Raw genomic sequence first — 25467 nt, forward strand, 5'->3', positions numbered from 1 at the left:
CACCAGGGGTCTTAGAATAGCCTACAGAAAGATGGAGGAGTTAGACAAAGGAGAATGCATCCCAAAATTGAGGGGGATGGGGAAGAGAGATGCCTCTCCTAGTGCTTATGGCCGGTGTCACCCCCACACACACACACAAATCCACTGGACTTTTTCAACCCAAGCATTTGGCCTAGCTCCATCCCTTCCCTTCTACAAAATTTGTGTTTTGTACTCAAAACAGGGGCAGGGAATTTCAGCTTGCAAAGCAACCACATCTTGAGAGATAAAATACCACCCAGCATTTATGTTCAGGTGTCACCAGTTGCTCACAAGAGCCCTGTAAAGTAGACCAGTATTTTCCCTATATTGCAGGCTGGACACTGGGAGACAGTAGCTTGCCTACTCACTTGCCCAGTGAGTTTGCGGCAGAGGAAATGAAGCTCATGGTCTTAACCCGCTGTGCTATGCCAGGTTACACAAACAGCCATCATGTGCCAAAGCCAGAAAGCAAGGAAATGGCAAAAACTACCACCTCCAAAGCCGAATAATTCTTCCCCAACTAATTTATCTCTATAATATTCTCTGTATGCAAGGATGTGGGAAATTTCCATCAAACTTTGCTGGTGCTTCTGGGGGCAGGGAAGAGGAAATTGGAGAGGGGAGTACTTAAAAAAAGTAATCTAGAGTGAGCTGGCGGGTGTTTGGGATCATGATGTTCCACACTGTCCAAGTATAGTGGCCTTAACTCTACAGAGGGAATGTGCTAGACTGTTCTGTTTGGACAACGCTTGGGCCCCCATAAACCTGCAAATCCCATTAACACAAGACAGGGGTGTTGCTTGCAAGTAGATGATAACAACAAGGTGATGTTGAACAGGGAGAAGGCAACGGGGCCCTGCAACGCCCAGCGTAAGAACCTGGTAAATTTCTAGCAGATGTTGCCAAATTCAGGGAATTGGAAGGGACACATGTACAACTTTAATCTCAGTGCTGATGCCCCTTACTCTCAAGTCGCCCCACTGGAGGCAGTCCAAGTTTTGGGTCATGTTTATAGGGTTATCAGCTCTGGGTTGGGAAATGTCTCCGATTTGGGGGGATGGAGCCTGGGGAAGGCAGGGTTTGGGGAGGGACCTCAGTGAGGTATAATGTCATAGAGCCCACTCTCCAAAGCAGCTATTTTATCCAGGGGGACTCATCTCTGTTGTCAGGAGATCATTTGTAATAGCAGGAGATCTCCAGGCCCCACCTGGAGGCTGGCAACCCTATAGCTTGGGGTATATGGGCTGGATCCAGACCAAATTATCAAGTTCTACTGATTCCCACCCACCTTCTGCTGCAGATCCCCTCTCCTGTCATTCCTCTATTCCCCTAGGAGCAGCATTTATTGGACATCAGTGTGCTGTAGTGCAGTGGTTCCCAACTGGGGTACATGCACCTCCAAGGGTACAAACCAGCCCATTTTGGGGTACACGAAAAAAATTGAATAAAGGCAGGAAAAGGCATTTGAAATAACAGCAACTGTATTAATTACAAACATCTTGGTAATATGAGGGGTACGATTCATAGAAATGGGCTGCCGAGGGGGACGCAAGTGAAAAAAGGTTGGCAACTACTGCTGTAGTGGAGAGAGGAGGCAGGAAAGTACGATTCCATCACTGGAAAATTCAGTGTGGGCCCAACTTATATAGTTATATAGTTATATATATAGTTCATATAATTTTTTTTAATGAAATGGGCTCTCCTTCTCTGGGGCTTCTTGAATGGCAGTTGGACAGCTGTCAATCTGGCACACTAGCTTTGGCTTTCTTGCACGTAACTGGGGGGTAGACTAAATGGGCTCTCCTTCTCTGGGGCTTCTTGAATGGCAGCTGGACAGCTGTCAATCTGGCACACTCTAGCTTTGGCTTTCTTGCACGTAACTGGGGGGTGGACTAAATGGCCTCTAAAGGACCCTTCTCTGAATCTAGAGCTATACTTGGTAAGGAGAGGGCATCAGAGAGGTGTCACAGAGCTTTCTTGTAAACCTCCCTCCCCCGGAAAACACCCCATTATAATTCTGTTTGCCCACTGCCTGTGTGCACTCAAAAGATTGCCTCTCTCTCCCAGCCGCCCCCCCTCCATCACACACCCCCTCCCACCTCTCTGCTGGCTTTCCACCTCATTGCTTCCATCTTTGCAATAACAAGCCAGACTCTCTAATAATCGCCAGGATTCTATTGAGCGGAGTCAGCGTAATCTAAATGTTGCCATTCCAGCCCTGGAAGAAGAAAGGGAGGGAGGGGGGCCGGTGTGGGGCACAAAGGAACCCATATGCCAAAAAGGGGGGGTGGTGGAAATTCCGCAGATGGCTGAAGGCTCAGAAATCTGAGATCTGAATCTAGAGCAGAATGCGAGCGATGTCTAGGAGATCGGTTTCTTGTGAGAATTTCAAAAAAATGGGTCTTTTCAGCCTTGCATTGGGAGAGACGAAAAGAAAGGTTCTGCCCCTTTGCTCAGGTTGCAATTCGTTGCACAATTTCTTGGGGGAAAACTCCCACCAAAATAAGGCAGTGCGTGACTGCAGCTCGTTCTGATTTGCCTGCCAGCTAAAGAAGAAGGATAACCGGGGAATCTTTTCATGCGATGCTAACGTTACGTCCATTAATTTCCTAATTTTAAATAAGGCGCTGGAGATCCAGCATGCCTGCAAGCCATAGTTTCTAACCTGGGTTCCTGACCACCAGGGGTCCCGCCCAACATTCCACAGATGAAGATAAGCACACACACACAACACCTCACACATAGGATCCCTGCTTAAACCCTGCACCCAACACCTGCGGAAGGGCTCTTGTATGTCATGTTCTCTGCAATTGCTATTTCCCCCCCCCCCACAGATTTAGAAGTTGGTTCTTGTCAAAGGTATACTAGAAAAAATAGAATTGGCTTCAAATAGATTTGCCACCCGGTCTAAATACACCTAAGCGATGGCCAGGTGCGGAATGCCTCGGGACGACCAGACACCTTCCAGCTCGGCTTAGGTCCCGTGCACTGGGCTCAAATAGGGAACTGGTTTTTCGACGATCGGCTCAACTGTTTGTCGACCCATTCGTGGCTGTATGGCACCTTGCTTCACTGTATTCCTTCCTACCTGTGCAATGCATGCAGCACAATTAGCTTTTTCTGATTGAGTTGTAATACCACCCCACCCACCCCACCCATCCTTGCTGTATAACTGCTCCGCTCAACAGGCAATTGTTTAAATATGCAGTCAGATAAGTCGCACATCATATAGATCAGTCATAGCTGTGTCCTTCCCAGCAACTTTGTGTTTATGTGGGTGCTTTAACATTAGAAACTATGCCTTCTATTCCAATTTCATGTCCTGAGATCCTTAGGGAAGGGGCAGAATCACCTGAGATCCTGCAAATTTTGTCACAAATGTATTTGATAGGCTTGTCAAGCCTGTCGAATCATGCTTTAACAAGGCCCAAGAGGATCAGAGATTTATCAGATGCTGGTATCAGAAAACAGGGACTGTCCCTAATCTTTGGAGATAGTTGGAGCTCATGTCTATCTCAGTCTTGAATCCATCAGGGTCTATCTTAGCATACGTGTCCAGCCTTTCAGAGCCTCCTATAGGCACAGAAATGAACAGAAAGGAATAGACGTGTGTGCTACATAAGGACCTCTGACAGAAAGGCAGTAAGAAGACTTTGGATTGGCCAGGCTTAGTATAAATACAAAGCATCTGGCCAGGCGCTTGCCTGGTCCCACACAAGTATTTCATGCATAAGCTCCACCTTCCATCTCAATCCATAGGCTTCAAGGACCACAAGCTGGAAATCTAGACTAGATTTCGTCATCTATCTAGTCCTGCTCGGTTCTTCAGAGCCATCTGTTCTTCATAGCCATAGCCCCTGGCTAGACTTCATGTTCACCAGTGTCCTCCTGGTAGGGTTGCTAACCTCCAGGTACTATCTGGAGATCTCCTACTATTACAACTGATCTCCAGCCAATCAGTTCCCCATGGAGAAAATGGCCACTTTGGCAATTGGACTCTATGGCATTGCAGTCCCTCCCCTCCTCAAACCCTGCCCTCCTCAGGCCCCACCCCAAAAATCTCCAGGTATTTCCCAACCCAGAGCTGGCAACCCTACCTTTTGGCCACACACAGAGCCCTCTGACCAACTTCTCAACATCAGTCACATAACTTGAAAGATGAGAATGGAGGCCCCAGGGAAACCACAGAGTCTGACTTTTCTTGGTCGTGAGCACCAGAGAGGAAGACTAGATTAGCAGTCCTGTTGTCTGGAGACAGAGTTTTCTGGTTACTTTGGGAGTCTATTTTTTTTCCTGTCCTGTGGGTAAAATAGCTGTCGACAGGAAACAATGGGGAACTGCAGGACTTTAGTGGACTGTGGCAAGGTTACCTGTGTTCCAACCCCCACCCCAAATATAGAACCAAACACTGGAGTGGAAATTCATCATAAATCAAGCCTTGTTTTATTTGCAAAGTGTAGACAAAAAGTAACAATTGGTACAAGGGAATAATATTTAATAAATAAATTAATAAATTAAATAAAGTACCCCTACTCATGAGCTTCTTCAGGGGGATCGGCTTGACATCTATACTGGGAAAGGTTTTTGAACAAATCATCAAGAGTGCTTGTTAATGGTTCCTCATCCACTTGGATAGGGGTGACTAGTGGAGTGCCTCAGGGATCTGTCCTGGGCCCTGTGTTGTTCAATATCTTTATAAATGATTTGGATGAAAAAATAGAGGGGATGCTTATTACATTTGCAGATGATACTAAATTGGGAGGGGTAGCAGATATGGTAGAAGATAGAGCCAGGATACAGGATGATCTTGACAAGCTGGAGAATTGGGCTAAAACCAATAAAATGCATTTCAACAGAGATAAATGTAAACTTCTGCATTTAGGTAGGAAAAATCAAATCATAATTATAGGATGGGGAAGACTTGTCTAGCAGTAGTGTGTGCGAAAAGGATCTTGGGGAGACCAACACTGAACATGAGTCAGCAGTGTGATGCAGTAGCTAAAAAGGCAAATGCAATCTTGGGCACTATCAACAAAAGTATAGTGTCCAGATCATGTGAAGTGATGGTATCGCTTTACTCTGCTCTGGTTAGACCTCACCTAGAGTACTGTGTTCATTTTGGGGCACCGTAATTTAAGAAGGATGTAGACAAGCTGGAATGTGTCCAGAGGAGGGCAACAAAGATGGTGAGGGGTCTGGAGACCAAGTCCTGTGAGGAAAGGTTGAAGGAGCTGGGTACGTTTAGCCTGAAGAAGAGAAGACTGAGAGGGGCTATGATAACCATCTTGAAGTACTTGAAGGGCTGTCCTATAGAGGATGGTGCCGAGTTGTTTTCTGTTACTCCAGAAGATTGGACCAGAACCAATGGGTTGAAATTAAATCAAAAGAGTTTCCATCTAGACATTAGGAAGAACTTTCTAACAGAGCGGTTCCTCAGTGGAACAGGCTTCCTCGGGAGGTGGTGAGCTCTCCTTCCTGGAGGTTTTTAAGCAGAGGCTAGATGGCCATCTGTCAGCAATGCTGATTCTATGACCTTAGTCAGATGATGAGAGGGAGGGCATCTTGGCCATCTTCTGAGCATGGAGTAGGGGTAGGGTTACCAACCACCAGGTACTAGCTGGAGATCTCTTGCTATAACAACCGATCTCCAGCCGATAGAGATCAGTTCATCAGGAGAAAATGGCCACTTTGGCAATGGGACTCTATGGCATTGAAGTCCCTCCCCTCCCCAAACCCCACCCTCCTCAGGCTCCACCCCCAAAACCTCCCACCAGTTACGAAGAGGGACCTGGCAACCCTAAGTAGAGGTCACTGGGGGTGTGGGGGGGAGGAAGTTGTGAATTTCCTGCATTGTGCAGGGGGTTGGACTAGATGAGCCTGGTGGTCCCCTCCAGTTCTATGATTCTATTCCATGATTCTCTGCTCAAGCGTCCCTAATTGTTATATTGCTTGCATGGGACGCTTGTACAGAGAAAGATCCCCCTGAAGCAGCTCAGGCAAAATGTGTAGGGGTACTTTATTTAATAAAGTTTATTCCTTTGCACCATTTGTTGTTTTTTGTCTCTGTTTTGTTTTGGTGCAGCCCCCTCTCTTTTTGCTTATTTGCAAAGTGTGCAATTAGAAATGTTCAAATCTCATTGAAAAAACAAGTACTGTGGCCTGGCCACAAGGAAACTCTTCTTTAGTTTCTCCTCTCAAACCTCCCTGCAACCCAAAATCAGTGCTGAAATGCCTTGTTCCTGTTCATGCTTTCCCCCTTCAAACAGCACCAAATAAATGTCCATCATCAAACCAGAAGTCCTGCAATGTGCATAGCTTATATCTGTGGGCCGTGCGATTATGATGTCTTTGCCTTGAGCCGAGAAATTGAAACTTACAGGCAATTCCAGCAGTGCCCGGGCCCCATCCAAAATCCAAATTAAATAAAACTGGGTTCATATTAATTGTTCTCATTTCAACAAAATATCCTGTATCTGACAGCTCGCAGTGATACCAATCTTCCAAAAGGTTTCCTCCTAAAATCTGTCAATTCAGGGGTCTATGCAGAAGCAGGTTAGAATAAATTATAAGGATGGAAGAAATTAAAAATGGAGAGAGGGGGCTCTGTTTGAGGCTGGACTCTTCCATCCTAAAACCAAATTCAAATGTGCCGCTTAAAAGAGCTTACAGCCCCTTCCCTAGGGTTGCCAACCTCCAGGTACTCAGTACAGAAGCGAAACCAATTTAAACAAAGTGAAATTCTTTATAAGCTACCACATATAATTCAAGACAACACACGACAAAATGTACATCAAAAACTCACAAAAAAACATATATACAATTCATATGTACAAAAGTTGTTTATCAAAGTTGTCTCAATGATGAGTGTATCCTTACCCAGTGTGGGACGTGATTTGGCTCTGTACCCCTTGTGGGACAATTGAAGTTACCTACATTATGATAATGGAATATATAGAAAGATATGCAGGATATTGAATGGACTTGCTGGATAAGCTAAGAATTTGAAATGGCCGTATCCTCCATAAACTGATTGCCTTTATTTTGCTACATGATATCTGCCTTCAATAAGAAGATTCTGTACTCATCATTGAGACAACTTTGATGAACAACTTTTGTAAATATGAATTGTATATATGGTTTTTTTGTGGGTTTTTGATGTACATTTTGTCGTGTGTTGTCTTGAATTATATGTGGTAGCTTATAAAGAATTTTTGCACTTTGTTTAAATTGGTTTCGCTTCTGTACTGATTTCCAAATCCCTTGATACTTGTACAGTGGCGTCTATTTCGTTCTCCCAGCCTCCAGGTACTAGGTGGAGATCTCCCACTACAGAGATCAGATCCCTCTACAGATCAGTTCCCATGGCAGCTTTGAATGGTAGACTCTGTGGCATTGAGGTCCCTGTCCTCCTCAGGCTCCATCCCCAAATCTCCAGGAGTTTCCCAACCTGGATCTGGCAATTCTACCAAGGCTCCAATGATCCCTCCCCCTTACCCATGTAGCTTGCTGCCAAGCAAATAGTACAGTTGCTATTTCCTCCTCGCCCTCTTTTCTTTCCATATGGTTGGCAGGGGACCGGCGTGCCAGTTAAGTTCTGACGCTGGGCCTTCTGAACTCTGACCCCTGGTGTGCACTTTTCTCATTCACTCACTCACCTTGTGCCCTGTACATAGCATATTTCCCAGATCTCATTTGCATCTAGCATATGTTCTCTTTCCTTCATGTCATAAATGTATGATCTCTGCACATTCCTGGAAACCTAATATGGTAGTCATTTGATCAAATGACACAGACAGTCACATGCGTTCAGCTATACAAAGATGACTGTGCTTGTACACTTCATACACACACACAGCAATTTCCCCCACATGGCACACAGACACTACATGTTCAAACATGCCTATAATTAAACTCTAGATGGCATTTATGTATATTCTGGTAAAGTGAGGCAGGTGTGAACAGGACTTGAGTGTACATAACACTTCCTGGTCTGTTTGTGCAGGGAAAATTATAAACCATCAGCTGCATAGATCTCACTCTCTCATGTTACACACACATTTGCAAATTTTCACAGTGTGCATCTATCACTTAGCACCATGTGCATACACAAGTACTTTTCCATACAATGAGCTGCTCAGGCTTACATTCTCACATGCGTACCCATTCACACATTGTGTGTATGTATATTTCCAGGTAAATTCAGTACCGCCCATTCAAATATAAACACATTTCTTTTCCCTAAACGACATACACAAACACACTTATTCTCCACTATTGTGAAAGGCAAATTGCAGGCAAATTGACTCATACAAATAGTTTTTAAAAATAAAAAGTGAACTTCTGTTTAAGAAGTTCCCAATGCACCCTTTTGCTCTTAAACATGAGTAAACTGAATGTATACACAGATATATTTTTCATAACATTCCCCACCAGCCACACATAGAAATAATGGTATATAAAGTGGATTGCACAGGTAAATTGGTCTCTCTCGTGCACAATCATTTGTTCACCAGTTAGTTTGCATGCTTAGAATTTGCAGATAAAATCGAGCACACACACACACATTTAGAGTCAGGCTGGCTGGAACCATCTGCCGTTCTGGACAATACCTTGCCGTAACTGTCTCCTGCAGTGGTCATTCCACCTGGTCATTATGTAAGCATTATATGACCATTGGTCCCTGAATTTGCTAATTTTCCACAACCCATTTTCTTTAGGATTGCGTCTACCAGCTTGCCAGCCATTAGGATTTTGTCATATCAATTCTGTTTATATACGAACTGCCAGTGTGATGGCCGTATTTCAGCAGGGGGGGGAGAGTCCTCTGACACACTCAAGACTGGTATATTGCTTGTGGTGTAAGCTTTTGTGAACTAGAGCTGACTTCAGTGGCTCTGACAAGCACATCAGAAAAATGTGTTCATCCATAAGGTGTCACAGGACGCTTCTTTTGTTTGATTCTCTCTTTATACGGTGCATAAGTTGACTTGCAATGTTTTAGTAAAATAATTTCAGGACAGATCATACACACGTACACAACACAGCTTTTGCCCCCAAAGTGAATTGCCCCTGCACAGTTCCCATGACAAAGTTCATGTCATATTAACGGTCTGATCCAGCAACCGGACGTGTGTGCGGGAGGAGGAAGGCCGCCTCTCTGCTCAGTGGCTCCTTCCCAAATGATCTGCCCCAACCAAGGAAGGCTTTGCCAGGAAACCCTGACAATAAATCAATGAGCCCTTTCAAAATCCATCAGATCAAAAGGCAGGTTTGCTTTAGCAGTTTGGCAAAGGGAAGTACAATGCTTTCCAGCTCACTGCACTTACAGGTTCCTAAAATCATTAGGGCTGGCTTTTTTTAAGGAGGGGAGAGAAAGAACAGGTTGGATAATCTCCTTCTGCGGGACTTTCCAAGCGACCACAGCCCTGACCTCCTCCTTCCCTTCCTCTCCCCCCCCCCCTCGTTGCATCCTGCATCCCAGACAGCTTCGCCCCAATGCACATGAGAAACATTACCCAAAAATGAAGGCGGGGGGGGGGATCCCCTTCTTCAGAAGACAAATGAATTTATTCTCAAACTGAAACTGACACGGATTTAGCCTCCCAGGATTTTCAAGCTTATTTGGTACAGCAGAAGCATAAGGAAGGAAAGGCAGCTCGGCTTCTGCCAACGTGACACTTTCGCTGGGTGGAAATGGTGTGAGTTTGTGTTTGGCTTTTTAAGTGTCATCCTTGAGCCAAAAGAATAATCTTCGTTGACTTAAAAACTGCCTTTGCCAAAAACACCCCAGAGAAGGCCGTAACCTCCCTGTTCTGAATTTGCACAGGCATAGTGTAGTGGTTAAGAGCGTGGTGTAGTGGCTAACAATAATATTTTAAAAAACTCAAGAGTTTAAAAAACAGAGTTAAAATACATACAAAATATAAAACAGAAGGGATCATGAAGGGAATGCCAAACGAAACAATGATTAAATCGGTGTTGTTATTGTCCTTCCTACCCACCTACCCCCAGGAACCCAGGGTGGAACTCGAGCCCGAGGGGCGGGGGGGGGTGCTGATACACCCAATGCCCACAGAAAGGCAGACAGGCAGGGGGCAAGGGCAGGAGCAGACTGGGCAGGGCAGCTGGCCCTGGAGCAAGTCAGTGGGGCCAGCAAGGGCATCAGCTCCCCCACAGCATCGTGCCCCCAACCAGAAGCAGTGCGGGAGGAGGGGGTTGGTCAGCCGCTGCCATGGCTGAGGGGGGATCCTGGCTAAGAGAGCCAGTGGGGTGTGGTGGGTTAGGGTCATGAACTCATGAAGCTTCCTTATACTGAATCAGACCCTGGGTCCATCAAAGTCAGTATTGTCTACTCAGACCAGCAGCGGCTCTCCAGGGTCTCAGGCAGAGGTCTTTCACATCACCTACTTGCCTATTCCCTTTAACTGGGGAGGCCTGGGATTGAACCTGGGACCTTCTGCATGCCAAGCAGATGCTCTATCACTGAGCCATGGCCTTCCCGGTCCAACATCCTGTTTATTAGCCAAGTAGATGCCCCAGAGGGTCCACAGCAAGAGCCCAGAGGCTCTAGGCGCAGTGGTTAGATCCAGGTTCGAATCCCCACTTGACTGTGACATCTCACAAGAGTGACCTTGGGCCAGTCGCAAAACCTCAACCTGTCCTACCTCACAGGGTTGTTGTGAGAATAAAAATGGAGGAGGAGGATATCAGCTCCTTCAGGTTCCCATTGGGGGGAAAGGAGAGGTATAAATAAACAAGTAAGTAAATAAATAAATCTCAGGCATTATGTTACATTCCTAAACCCCACTTGGAATTAAGTTCCACTGGCATGGGTAAGGGTTAAAAGTAAATGTTCTGAGTACATTTGAAGCACGTCTATCTAAAATATCTTGAATGTGCTTCCTTTCTATCAAGCAGGGCATTTTCTAGTGAGTGAAAGACACTGTTGGTGGCACCAGGTTCAAATCCCCACTCTGCCATGGAAGCTCACTGGGTAGCTTTGAGGTAGTTCTTCTCTCTCAGCCTAGACTACCTCACAGGGTTGTTGTGAAGTTAAGGGGCTGAAAAAACAGTGTATACTACCCCAAGTTACACGGTGGGGTGAAAACAGATCATTAGATTCTGTCATTTGTACAGAGAGGGAACGTTTGGTGCCCACCTGCAAGAAGACCAGCATTTAAAATAACAGCCTTTTGTGTACGAATGATCCTATCAGATTTTCCGCTTGCTGGATTCCTCTTCTCCATGAAGTCCCTGTCACCCATGGCTCTTGTCTGTGTGAAGGGCTGTCACATAGAGGAGGGTGCCGAGATGTTTTCTGTTGCCCCAGAAGGTCGGACCAGAAACAACGGGTTGAAATTAAGTCAAAAGAGTTTCCAACTAGAACATTAGGAAGAATTTCCTAACAGTTGGAGTGGTTCCTCAGTGGAACGGGCTTCCTTGGGAGGTGGTGAGCTCTCCTTCCCTGGAGGTTTTTAAAAAGAGGCTAGATGGCCATCTGTCAGCAATGCTGATTGTATGACCTTAAGCAGATGATGAGAGGGAGGGCATCTTGGGCATGGAGTAGGGGGGGGGAGTAGTTGTGAATTTCCTGCATTGTGCAGGGGGTTGGACTAGATAAGCCTGGTGGTCCCTTCCAACTCTATGAAGGTGGTCCCTTCCAACGTTATGACCCCCAGCATAGACTTTGTGGTGGTGAAAAAGCGCCCTTTTGGCCCCCAGAAAAGATGGTAGGATCCAACTTATAATATTTTATGAGGCACTTTCAGTTCAAAAGTCTTTGCAGACACCTTACAGCAGCCTTCCCTAAACCTTCTCGAGCCCGTGGGCATCTTTGGAATTCTGAGAGGAAAGTGGAGACCTTCCTATACTTTGAAACTTAGCAAGTTGGTTTAGTTTAGGGGACTTGTCTTGTCTCTTTACTATCAAACTGTATTTCCATAATAAATGAGTTTAGTTTGATTAGAAAGAAGCCTGTTGCTTTCTTTGGTTCCAACATGCACGCCCACGTGGAATCTTCCGCTGTTTGCTAAGCCTAGGGCACTTCGCTAATTAATCGGAAATATCAAGACGAAGAGATATTTCCAACAGTGAGCCCCACCCCAAAATGACTGCCACAGGAGGCGGAGCCAAACCCAACCAAGCTGCTATAGGAGGTGGAGCCAAAGGGAATTCCTCCCTCCTTGCATCTCCCGGGAAGAAGGAAAGCCTGAAACTACCCACTGGCTAAGGAAAGCCCCGGTGCCCCCCAATCCTCCTAATCCTCCAAGGGAAATGACTTTCATTTGAATGGGGGCAGCCAATAACAAGCCCTGCCTTACAGTGGCCCCACCCACTTTCTGGAAAGCTTGGCAGGTGCCAAGGGAAGTCATGGCAGGGGGATCTCTGCTTTACAGCAACCCTGCAAAGTAGACCATCCTTATCCTCCCCATTTTAGGGTTAGGCAGAGGGAGTAGCCAGAACTTGAGGCCCCCTATGGCGCAGGATTGGGTCCTGCATACTTACTCGAGAGTAATCATTACTGAACCAAGAGGGACTAACTTCTGGACGAATAGACCTAAGAGCAGGGTGCCAGGCGGGCTGTTACTCTGCGTGACAGATGCTTAGGGACAAATGGCACTGATTCCGTGGAGCTGACTTCTGAGTAAACACCTTCGTTGCTTCCCCGGGGCTTCTGCCGCGGCGAGGAGCTTCCAAGCCGGCTGCGAGATCCAAATGGATCGGGCCCCTCCCTCCCTCTCGGATCCGGCCCCTCCTTCCACCTCCCCTTGCCTACATGCGAGGGCAGAGGGTCTTCGCCCCCTCCCTGGAAGCCCGTCCGCTCCATCCCCACCGCAGTGAGACCCCCCACCCCAAGCAGGCGGCAGAAGAAGACTCTGGAGATGCTCCGAGACCCTCGCGAGCCCAGGCTTGTGTGCTTTCCAGCCCCCCAGTTTCAACGACCTAGAAGCCTCGGGGAGGGGTCCTTCTCCTCCTCCGAGAAAGCCCCCGGGGGCATCTCCGAGGCGCGCCATGCCCCCGGGGGCTTTCTTGGAGGAGGAGAAGGACCCCTCCCCGAGGCTTCTAGGTCGTTGAAACTGGGCTTCTGCATCCCACTCCAGACCAGAGACTCGCCCCCCCAACGCCCCCCCCTCGGCTGGCCAACCGGGGTGGGGGGGCTAGAAAGAGGAGGGCCGGCTGGAGCCAACGAGGAAGGGCCCGCCTGCTTCTGCCCCTTCTTTCCTTCTCTCCCTCTTGCTATTCTCTTCCTTCCTTCCTTCCTTCTGGCAACCCCCACCCACCACCCACCACCCACCACCACCACCCCCACGCGCCAAAAGAACTCCCCCTGGCTCACAGAAGTTTCCCCAGGAGTAAATCTCACCGAATTGGATGGGAGCGACTCCGCCGGCAAGGATGCCGCGTTTGGACGCCTGGAGAGCTGCTGGCAGACCCGGCTTTGGCAACCAGCCCCCGGGACGTGACCGGCGGGTCTCCAACCCCCTGAACTGAGATCACCAGCGTCTAAACTAAACTGAACTAGACTGCTGGTCGGGCTATGGGATCTGGGCGTGCCGTCCTAGCCCCGCAATCCTTGCACACACACACACACAACTTTCCTGGGAGTAAGCCCCGGTGGATAAAATGGGATTTCCTTCTGAGTCGGCCTGTTTAAGGGTTGCTTCCTGCAACTCGCAGTTTGGAATCCAATTGCATTTTGCGGGGAAGGAAGGAAGCAAGGCACCCTTTCCCCCAGCAGTATGTTTAGACCGGGGGAGTGTATAGAAGAGGCGTCACTCCGGGTTCGCTCGTTTGTGAATCTGGTTGGAAAAGAAGCTGAATCTTCCTCGGATCAGCCCTGGCAAATGAGGAGGGGAGGGGGAAACGGGCCGCTTTCTCTGCAAGGCTCCGAAGCGACCGAAGACCCTTAAAAATTTGCAGGAAAGGGCACCGGATGCAAACTGATGTATGCCGATTAGTCTAAACCTCTTCAATAGATTTAAGCCCGAACAGTTTTGTTTTTTTAAACGTTCTCCAAACCGAGAAAAGCGGCTAAAGAGTCATTTTCAAAAGCACCTTTCGTTTTAATTCTGTTCATCTGGTTTTAACCAGTTTCGGAAACCGACCCCCAATCATAAGCATTCTTACACGAAGGTAAAAATCGTTTATTTCATAGTGCCTGATTTAGAGAAAATCTAGATTTGTAAGAACAGGGTAATGTTTTAGTTCGAACATGAAACAAAGATGCTGCGTCAAAAAGATAAATAATTTAAAAAATAAAAAAACGGAAATGGCTTGAAACTCAACAGATAATTAGATTTACACAATTTCGATTCCTTTATTCCCATAAATTTTCCTAGTTAGCGGAATTTTTAAAAAATCTACCTATCAAATTATGTCTCTGTTTTCATTCCAAGAGACAATTTCATTCGAAAAGTGTGAGACTTCTCGTCTACATGTGAAATTCTTTGCCTCCAGACAACTGGATTATTTAAAAAAATAGAATGGATTTTTTTAATCTTCTGTTTGAGGAGGGGGAGTTGTGTCCTGGAGGGGGCAAATTAAATTTAGTTTTCTTCTTTAAAAAGCTGTCTCAGAAGTTTCTCTCTCTAAAACGGGGGGGATCTCTGGGTTTTAGGAATGGTCAGAATGGACAGATGACACGGGAAAGGGGGAGCACCCCTCCCCAACAAGTGTTATCTGGATTAGCAGGGTTTGAATGTCCACCAATTTCTAAAGAAAAGTATCACCCAACACACACACAACATTATATATTTGCAGGTTTCTCCAAACCATACTAAGTGCAGCAAACAGAGGAGGAGGTTAGGGGGGAAAGGTAATAGACATATCAGTTTGGAAAGCAAATCTAGCTAAAACCAAATTCACCTCCTTTTGATTTTTATGCAGACCCTCCAGAAAAAAATCCACAGTTTTGTTTTGTTTTTTTCAATGGATAATGAATGAAATCCCGCGTTGGTTTGGGGAACCCTTCAAAACATCATGCTTGGGGAAGGAGATTTCTACCACCACCTTAAAAACAGAGAAAGGTGTTAAAGTCACCTTTGTGGCCAGAGAAGAAAACTGTAAAGTTTTCCAAAATGAACCACCTCGGCACACACTCCCAAAATACCTTTCCCTTCTCTTGCCTTCTTTACCTCGCCTCAATCGTGCTCGGCTCGCTGCTGAATCTTTTAAGCACTTTTACATGGCTGAGACCCCCGATTGCGACAGAATCTCTCCCCCCCACCCTAAACCGTTGCTTCCACGGAAGCGAGTGCTGTTGCCAACCGCGGGGGATAACTTTCCGGTCCAAGCATTCCTGGTCAAGGTTCTAGACATCACACATAGAGAGACATGCCTTTCTTTCCCACCCCTCCCGACGAGGCTCTCTTGGGTATAAGCAAACAAAATGTTGCATTCAATAGTAGGGTGAAATCCCCCGCCCCGAAAAATTCTATCTCACGCACGAACTTTTTACAACTCTTGAGACATATCCAACATCGACTTCAGCGCCCTCCCATTCTTCGAATCAACGTAGAGAATAGCAACCACTCCAGCAAAAACCTCGATACATTTTCTCAAATATTTGCAACTGCTTTTAGGAACAGAGCATCTCCATTGGATCAGCGCCCCCGCCTCAAACACAGCACTAAATACCCCCCCCAAAAAATATTATTATTATTTGTTTTAAAAACTCGCTCCGGTGTTTGGGGATTTTTAATCCCTTTTCTAATACATTGTAACCTCTTTAGGTTTGCACCTGGTCTGATCCCCCCAACCTAAACTTCAAGAAAGGTGAACTAAATAAGAAGATCCACATTCGAGCTGTATCTGAAGAAGTGAGCTGTGGCTCCCGAAAGCGCCTACCCTACCAGAAAATATTTTTGTGAGTCTTTAAGGTGCGACTGGACTCTTGCCCTTTTTGACTACTGCAAACAGACTAACACTACCCACTGTAAATAAGAAGAACACTAACACTACCCACTGTAAATTTACAGGCTACCCACTGTAAATGAGAAGAATTATAATAATTTCCCAAAAACTATATTCCATCCTTCTTCCCCCCCCCAAAAAACAACAACAACACACACACACACACACACACACACAAATGCAAACCCTGCCCCAAACGTACCAGCCTTTGGCAACGGGTCGCTCCTCTTATCCCCCCTATCAGAGGGTCTGCCTGGACCATCCCGCTCGCGACAAGGATGCTCGGATGCGGGCGAAAGAGGCAGGAGGGGCGAGCGGGGCGCCGATTGGCTGGCGGGGGCCGTGACGTAGGGGGTCAGTGCATAAGGCTTGGGTCCGTCGGCGGTGGCCAACATGCAGTCTAGCCAGAGGCCGCCCGAAGCGGCAGGGAGACGCCGGGAGCCCCAGCCGGAGGGGACCCTCTGCCCAGGCCAGCCGCCCCCGCACCCACCCACCCACCCCGAGGAGAGGGCCAGGCCGAGGGGGCGCATCTCTCCGCCGCCAGCCTGCAAAGTCCTTTTGGGGAGGGGGGGGAGGAGGATCCATTTTTGGACGTTCCCGCTTGGATGACACCTTCGAAGAACCCCCCCGCGCCAAAAGCCGCCCCGATGGGCCAGGAGACAGACTTTTTTGCCCAATAGGGGTAGGTACCCTTTTTTTCTTTTCTTTTTTAACGAAGAGAAGAGAGGGGTTTTTGTAAGGGAAAGGAGGGGGGAGGAAGAACCGCCGGAGAAGAGCGGGCGCGTGTTTGCGTGACGACCCCCACGCGAGAAAGAGACCCGAGGGGAGAGGAGAAGATTCCCGAGGGGCGACCTCCCCCCCGCCCCCGACGTCTACTATGAACATCCTTCTATTGATATAACAGCATCTTCCGCCCCCTCCCCAAATTATTGCCCCCTCCTTTGCTTTGAAAACCGAATCGCTCCTTCTTTGCAACGCTGCACGGACACGCAAGCCCCCCCCCGACTCCTCTCCCTTGAGTGGGGTTGTCCCTTCGGGGGGCCGGGCAGGCTTGGCCCCCCGGCACTTGGACCTCGGACTGCTCTACCTCAACGGCGGGACGCCCGGCCGGCCTTGGCGCTGAAGCGGCCGATGCGCCTCCGGACCGCGCTCCGGGCTGGGGGCCCCGCCGGCTCTGCACTCGGGGGGGGGCGGCTCGGGCACCGCCGCGGCTCTCCGCTCGGGGCGACGGAGCTCAGGACCCGGCTGCAGCAGCGCCAGGATCGCGGCCAGCCCCAGCCCCTGGGCGGACCCTCCCAGGCGTTTTAGGAACCGAGGGGGGCTCTTCGCCACTCCCCCCCTTTCTGGGCTTCTCTTTCGTTGCGTTGGTTTTTCTTGTTGCCCTTCTGCTTTAGTCTCGGGAAGCCCCCCCCACTCCCTCCCCGCCGTGCGCCCCCCGACTTTCCGCGCCTCCGACCCCAAAGTCGCCCAGGACGATGGTTCACTGCGCCGGCTGCAAGCGCCCCATCCTCGACCGCTTCCTGCTGAACGTGCTGGACCGGGCCTGGCACGTCAAGTGCGTCCAGTGCTGCGAGTGCAAATGCAACCTGACCGAGAAGTGCTTCTCCCGCGACGGGAAGCTCTACTGCAAGAACGACTTCTTCAGGTAAGGCCCGCAGCCCGCGAGCCGGATCGGGGCCCTTCCCTGCTCACCCCCCTTTCCCCCTCCGTTTCCGCCGCCTTCCTTAACCAGACCTCCCACTTTTAACAAACCCATCTGCCGCCGCCCCCTCCCCCCCCCCCATTTTTCACATCCACCGAAAGGCGATTCTTTAGACAAGGTTACAGACGGGGGTGTGTGTGTGACCGGGGGGGGGGTGATTGCTCCTTGCAAAAGATGATACACGCACATAAAAAAAAAGCAGCTAGGATTTCAAAGCCAGGTTTTGCGTCGCGGGATGCGAGGCAGCCAAGAGCGCCTCTGAGCCTGTGCAAAGTGCTTTTCAACCAGCGACATTCCAAGGCCAGGCGTCTTGGTGTGAGAGAGCTGACCTTCCAAAACGACGCAGGGTTGCACGTTGTATGTAAGGGTGCGGGCCCCGGGAACGTTACTCTCGCCTAAGCCTATTGAGACCCGTAGTCTGGAGTCCCTCCGCCCGGGACTGCGCCTAAAAGAGGCCAGAGCCGGAATCTCTTTCTCTCGCAATCAATCAATCAATCAATCAATCAATCTCGCAGATGAGAAGTGGGGAGACCCTGCCGAGGGAGCCCGCAAACGCGCCGCCCAAGAGCCAGGCCATTTCCTGCAGCGCCCTCGCTTAAAAAATACAATACTCCTATGCCAGTAATATTGGGAAATGGGGGGGGGTCTGCTTTGTCGGTGGGCCTTCGTTGGGGAGGGATCTGTTCACCTGTCAATCAGGCCCCCTAAGAGGAGGCGATCCGATTTGAATCAAACCGCCGCTTCCTTACCCGGCAAAGAAGTAACTTCCCCAAAGTTCGTCGGGGGCTCTCTCTCTCTCTCTCTCGGCGACCCTTTTTCACGGGGGGGGGGCTCTTCCGCCCTGCTTCCCCTTCCTGAAAACAAACCAGGAACCGAAGGGGGCGGAGGTGAGTCAGAGAAGGACAGGATCCACTTTAAAAAAATGAAGAGCAATCCGAAGCAGGTCTACTCAGAATTCGGATCGGGTCTAGTTAATGGGCCTTGGTTGTAGGAATGGGTTTTTAGGATGGCACGGGTTGTTTCTTAAATAACTGTGGGGGGGGGGTTATCTATTTTAATTCTGTTTCTTTACCAAGTGAGTTTCTCTTGGAATGAAGCAAAATTATAGTCCCGGGTTTTTATTTCAAATGTTGACTCTCTCTGAGGCTTTATGGAGTTCCCTTTCCTATTTGCAGCAGCTGAGGAAGGGGTGAGGAAGACCTTCTGTTTTAATCGCAGGGGAGGGACCCGGACGCGGGAGGAGAGAAAAACCACTACTTTCGGATGAAAGAAAGGGGTTTTGTTTGTTTTGTTTCTTGCTTTAATTGCTGTTCCCTTTTCCGTGGGGGACACTTCTTTTCTTTAGGGTTCGTCTTTTTTAAATTGAGATGTTATTCGGTAAGGGATATTTCTAACACCCTTTCCTCCCCTCCCTGAAAATTAAATAAATGACCGTGGCCGTTCCATCCAGAGGGAGAAAGGATGTTTTTAACATCCTTGAGATTTTTTTTTAAAAAAAGTTGAATGGTTTTTCAGTAAATCAAAGGGAAAATATTAACCCGTTTTTTAAACCCAGATAATATTATTGTGGCCTAAGAGGGCAAGGAGACGAGTGACCGAAGGTTTCTGAGAAGCGTTTTCAATATAATATATTTTCTCCCGCTTTTTCTTCTCGGCGGGACCCTCACAATAACATTCAGAGTAATAATCTGAAAACATTCAGCAAAGCTTGTTTCTTCAAACACGCCCTTTACAGCTGGAAATGCAGGCGGCCTGTACACTTCCAACCTGAGAATCGTTTCTAAAACGAATGGCTTTGGAAAGCGTTTCCCGAGATCCAAGACGTGACCCGATGGGAAAGAGAAATTGGGTTTATTTTTATGGTGGGGAGAAAAAAAAAATTTTTTTAGGGCGCTGTCCAGACAGCGTTAAGCCCTTCTCAGGCTACGATCCCCTACATAGTTGCCTAGAGCGCGGGCCTGAGTGAATTCGCTTGTTCTTACTTCCGAGGTGACGGGTTTCTAAGGTCGAGCGGCGAGATCCCTTGATGGCAAAGCTGGGCTTTGCGGCCCTAAAGAGTAAAGCCCACGAAATTCAGGACTAAAGACGCGTTGCGATTATACACTTCTCCTAATGAAACCGGTGGGATTATTTTTAAGGTTGAATTTACTTCTCTCTGTCTAAGGAGGATTTAAATTTTCTTATTCCCAATTTTTACATGATTTGGGGTCTGAACAGGCCGCTGTTTCCGGGGGGGGGGGTTGGCGAGACCCTCCCGTACTGAAAATGGACTCCGGCGGCGTCGAAATCGTTTAGGTAGACACAAACACGCACAGCCTTGCTTTCATCCGAATCGGTGGATTCGGATCCCGTAGACAGAAATTATGATTCAATAGGAAATCACACGTTTGCGTCTTAAAATAAAAACAAAATTTTAAAAAAGAAAAGAAAGCCCCCCGTAACACCCCCCCCCCCTCCGCCCAAGCAGGCGTTAGGCAAAGAAACCTGAAATTGTGTGTTCGCTAAATTCAAGTGCCAACATTATCTCGACGGCGAGCGGGGTGTTTGTTTGGAGGGTTAACTGGATTTGAATACGGAAAGGTGTTTCCCCAGGAGGAAGTGATTGATGTCCCCACACTTTAAAAAAATAATCCTCCCATCTCCAGTAGATCTGGCAATCCACTTTGCACCCCGCCTAAATCTTCTTCCAACTGCAGACACCCGGGCTCGGAAACAGCCGCACTTTTTTTAATCGGGATGGGGGGGGGGGTTTAACTGATGCAGGGTGTCCAAAGCGTGAGAGGGCTCAGACTTTGGGGTGGGGGGGAGAGAACCCCGGTCTTATGTTGAATGGGGTTATGAGGAGTGAAATTGACCAGCGCTTGGAAACTGACTCGAAAAATCAAAGTCCGTTGCAAAAATAGAGATAAAACGAAGAAGAAGCGGCGAAAAGGAAAGGGGGATCGGAAAGACTGAACCCGAGAATCATCGTGTCGGGTGGCTAACAGTGCACTCTTAAAAGCGCTTCCCTGGGAGTAAGGCGGATTGAGTAGACCTGAGTAAAGAGTGTGTTTAGATTAGGATTCCTGTGAAAAGAGGGCAAAGGAAAGAGAGAAAGGAAAGAAGAAAGAAGCCAAAAGATGAAGGGAAGAAAGCCGAGAAGAAGGGGAAAGGAGGGGGGAAATGGAGGGAGCGAAACTCGGGTGTTGAGGAAAGCGGACATTTGAGAAAGATCTAAGGGGGAGAGGGTGAAAAAGGGGATCGCAAGAAGAAAAGAAAATTTTAGCAAGGAAAACACCGAGAACCCTGATGGTTGAACAGAGAAGAAGCCGAGGAAGAAGAAGAGAAAGAAAAGTGTTTTAAGAAGTAAAGGCCGGGATTGGTTTTTAAAAGGCGCAAAGGGGTTTGGGGGAGGCATTTAAAGCAAGTTCTCGGTCGGTCTGGTGCCTCTCCCTTTTCTCTGCAGGACCCCCCCCCCAAAAAAAAACCCAGTAGGAAAAAGCCCCCCAAGCTGGCTTTTATCCGGAGGCGCCCCCAAACCCACGGGCGGCTCCCCGCTTTCCCCTCCCGGTGCTTGCCTCTCCCCCGGCCCGGCCCGTCCTGGGGCCGGGGGGGGGGTGAGGTTTGGGTCCCCGGGCCCTCCGCTGGGGCGCCCCTGGCGGGTTTGCGGCGGCCCAGAAGAGCCCGGCCTTCTCCGAGGGCGCCGGGGCCCCAGGAGCGCGCGGGGAGTCCGGAGCTAAAGGCCGGAGGCCCCGATCCCCTGGTGTGCAGGTGGGCTAGCCCCGAGTCACTGTAAACTCGCTCCCGAGTCAAGGTCGCCGGCCAGGATCCGGTTGCAAACCCAGGGCCAGCCATGCACGGGAGGTGTTGCCTTGGATGTGCCGGTCTTTCGACGCACATTTTCCCCATCCCAATGCTCCAAACTCCCCAGTCAGCCCCCAGTCAGAATGGGGGGGCCGGGCAAAGAGAGAGCGGCAAACCCAAGGCAAAACCCCCCGTGCATAAATGGCCTGCTGTCGTCAGCCCTGGCTGCACGGTTCCCTCCCTGCCCCTTGCAATAAAAGGTTTTTATTCCGAAATATGTCTCTGCCCAATTCGGTGGCCGCTTATCCGAAGGCGCTTGAAGATGCGGCGCGCCCAAATCCGGCTGAAGCGCCTTGAACGTGTCCAAGGAGCTGCCTCCGTGGGGTGTCCCTGTTCGGGTCAGCTGGGCGTAAAAAGTTCTCAACTTTCTCTGGATCGCGACCCTTCCCCTCCCTTCCCCGCTTCTAGCCGGATGGCCAGAAAATCGAGATGGAGAAGTCTGCATGCCGCCCATTTCCCAGTGCAGGATACGCAGCAGTGGCACAAGGGGGTCACGATGACCTTCCGCAATTACTTGAAAGTAAATCCTCCGGAACTGCAATCCCAAACCAGAATGCCCCTTGGTGCCCATTTTCTTGATGAGTAAACCCGACTGTGCCCAACGTGCGTTCTGGCTTGGGATTGCAGTTCCAAGGGGGTCTACTTTCAAGTAACTGCGGAAGCTCCCAGTGTCGGTCCCAGGATAGGAGCCGTGATGGAACCACACACACCGGGCGATCCTCGGAAGACTTTCCTGGGCGCCAGCGCCACTGAGTAGACCAAAACAGAAACCTGCGCAGACCCGCTTAGGATCGCTCCCACGCGCTTCTAGCTCCGCTTACATCCGGGCCAGGGAGGCCGTCCCTCCTACAGCCGCCGCCTTTACAACCCGGGAGTAAGTCACCTTGGGCTCGCCCAATTGGCACGCATAGGATCGGGGCTGCGCCTTCCCCTGCTTTCACTGTCCCCCAAATGCGCTCCCTGGAAAGGGGTCTTCTCTTCGGCCGGGTTTGGCCTCTCGGGAATTGACCGTCGGCTTAAAGAGGAGCCGTCACGTTGACCGAAAGTGAGGTCCTTGCGCGTCCCGTGTGCGTACAACCGCCCTTCTCCACGTGTACCCACCTGCGGGTGTACACGTTCTATTCCGTGCACGGTTAGTGTCCATTCATTGTACCCGAGTCGAGGCAGAAAGGCGGCGTGTGAATGAGCTGCGGGGCTCTCTGACACCCGCCCAGGCGAGGTGGGGGCCCGCCCTTTCGGGACCCGAGTCCGGAGCGCCGGGATCCTGCCCCAGCGGGAGAGCGGCTGCTCTCGGAACCCGGGTCTCCCGTCGCACGTCGGAACGGGCCCCAACGCTCCTCCTCTGGGCCGGTCTGGTCCACTGCGAGGGGCGGAGAAAGGCCTCCTCCCCCGCTGGAGAGGGAGAGGGGTCTGCCAGGGTTGACCCCCCACCCCACCCGCCAAACGCAGCCCGGTGAGTCCGGCTGCCGACGGACCCCAGAGGGCCCCGAGTCAGCGCACCCAAGCCCGGCCCGGGGTCTCCTGTCGGACAGGGCGACCCCGCTGCCAGCCGAGTGGAGGGGGCCCCCAGACGGGAGCCAGGGCTCGGGGCTTGGCGCTGCCGGGGAGCCCAGCCCGGCTGCAGAACCAGCCCAGAGCTCCAGAGGTTGAGGAAAGCCCTGCTGGATCAGACCCGGGCCCCCAAGTCCAGCCGCCTGTTCACACAGGGGCCGAGCAGGGGCCTCCGGGAAGCCCCCAAACAAGACGGCTGCAGCAGCATTGCCCTGCCTGTGCTCTACAGCACCCCATATAATAGGCCTGCTCCTCTGATCCTGGAGAGAACAGGCTGCATCATGACTAGTAGCCATTTGGACTAGTAGCCGTGGATAACCCTCTCCTCCATGCACATGTCATAAGAACATAAGAAAAGCCCTGCTGGATCAGACCCGGGCCCACTGAGTCCAGCAGTCTGTTCACACAGAGGCCAACCAGGTGCCTCTCGGAAGCCCCCAAACAAGACGGCTGCAGCAGCATCCTCCTGCCTGTGCTCCACAGCGCTTAATTTAATAGGCCTGCTCCTCTGATCCCGGAGAGAATAGGTCTGCATCATGACTAGTAGCCATTTTGACCAGTAGCCATGGATAGCCCTCTCCTCCATGAACATGTCCACTCCCCTCTTAAAGCCTTCCAAGTTGGCAGCCATCGCCACACCACATCCTGGGGCAGGGAGTTCCACAATTTCACTATGCGTTGCATTGCAGAAGAAGGTTGCCTGGTGCGGAGCTCCAAGAGGCGGGGGCCCCACCCTTGAGGCCAGCTGGCAGTCCAGGCCTCTTTCCAGGTCACTGGTGACCACTGACAGCCACGGCTGGGGAGGGGCGGGGGCGGCCAGATCCAGTTGATTCATTGCTTTCCAGGGGAGGGATCCAGAAGAGCAGCTGGATCTGGACAGAACTTGGGAAAGAAGCCAAGCAGCCGGCACTCCTGGCTCCTGGGCAGAGGGCGGGGGCGGCAGAGAGGCCCCCCTCCCCTACAGATGTATCCGCGGGATGGGCAGTCATTGACTCAGACGGTATGAAGCCGGTCCAAGTTATGTGGTTATGAGTCCTGGCATTCTTCCTGACATTTTCCCCATCCTTCCTCCTTTCTGCCCTCCTCCGTTTGTTATCCTCACAACAACCCTGTGAGGTAGCTTTGGTGAAGAGAGTGTGATTGGCCCAAGGTCACCCAGCAAGCTTCCGTGGCAGAGTGGGGATTCGAACCTGGGTCCCCCTGATTCCAGTCCAGTGCTCTAACCACTATATCACAGGGCCTCTCAATTATTATTAGCAGGAATGACCCTAATCAAACACTGAACCAGCCAACAATGACATAGCTTTAAGTTTGTTCTCTTTTACTTTGAAGGGAGCATATATGCATAGGCCAGCACGTTTCGGCATGTCTACTCTGAAGTAAATTCTGCTGAATTCAGTGTGACTTAGTCCGATGTAATTGAGCACAGGGCTTCATCTCCTACCACAACCCTCCCTGTGTGTATTAGCTGCATCTTGTAGCTAGTTAATGATGTGGGGGGGGGCAGCAAAGGTTCTCTGCCAATCTCTGAAGATCGTTTCTCTTCTCCTGTAGTGAAATCGTACCTAGAAAACAGTCCTCCACAGTCATCCCTAGTTTATTTTCATGAGGAATTCATGGCGAGATTTGAACCCAGGACTTCCAGAACACCTTCAACCCTTTGTGCGTTCTCTGGACTATGGAAATTTAATGCGGGGGCATTAAAAGTGCTCCTAAGGCAAGACAGAAAAGTTGGGGGGAGAATAAGATGAGGTTGGGGGCAAGTCCTTCTCAGCCTCGCTTTTCTGCATCTGTAAAATGGGCTCCTGCTGAAGAAGAACAGATGGACGGTTTGAAACAACAGACAGGGTGGGGTAGGCAGGTTCTTAGATGCCGGTGCAACTCTGGGTCGAGTGCTGCATGGAATGTATCTAATGCAGTGGTTCCCAACCTTTTTTTGACCAGGGACCACTAGGACTTTTTTGTTCGGTGCAGGGACCCCAAGGTTCAAAATAAAAATTCTGATAATTTGAAAATAAACTTTAATCATACCTGTTAGTTAAACATTAAACTTAGAATAATATTTGAATATACATTTTTATAATAGAGAACTTTTAATTGAAAATATTAATTTATTATGGGTTTATAACTTTGTTTCGCGGACCTTAATTTAGCTCGCATGGACCCCTGGGGGTCCATGGACCCCCGGTTGGGAACCAGTGATCTAATGGAAGGGAGGGGACAAAAGACGTCCACACTTGGTATTTTTGTAGCGGTGGAAAGTGTGGAAATAGTGTGCCATAAGAATCAAATGATTGCAGTCTGTGGTATCTTATGTGAGCCAGTGTGGTGTAGTGGTTAAGAGCAGTGGTTTGGAGCAGTGGACTCTGATCTGGAGAACCGGGTTTGATTCCACACTCCTCTACTTGAGGCGGAGGCTAATCTGGTAAACCGGGTTG

General features: G+C 49.7%; 1 protein-coding gene across 1 annotated transcript in view; it reads left to right on the top strand.

The window, feature by feature from the left end:
- The first annotated feature begins 17408 nt into the window (after nucleotides 1-17408).
- LHX1 (LIM homeobox 1) overlaps nucleotides 17409-25467 on the top strand; it is a 68023-nt gene continuing 59964 nt past the window's right edge. The window contains exon 1 of the mRNA XM_056865185.1: nucleotides 17409-17578. Within this exon, the coding sequence (XP_056721163.1) occupies nucleotides 17409-17578 (170 nt within the window). The remainder of the gene's footprint in view (nucleotides 17579-25467) is intronic.

Source organism: Euleptes europaea, chromosome 19, assembly GCF_029931775.1.
Source record: "Euleptes europaea isolate rEulEur1 chromosome 19, rEulEur1.hap1, whole genome shotgun sequence".
Classification (NCBI taxonomy): domain Eukaryota; kingdom Metazoa; phylum Chordata; class Lepidosauria; order Squamata; family Sphaerodactylidae; genus Euleptes; species Euleptes europaea.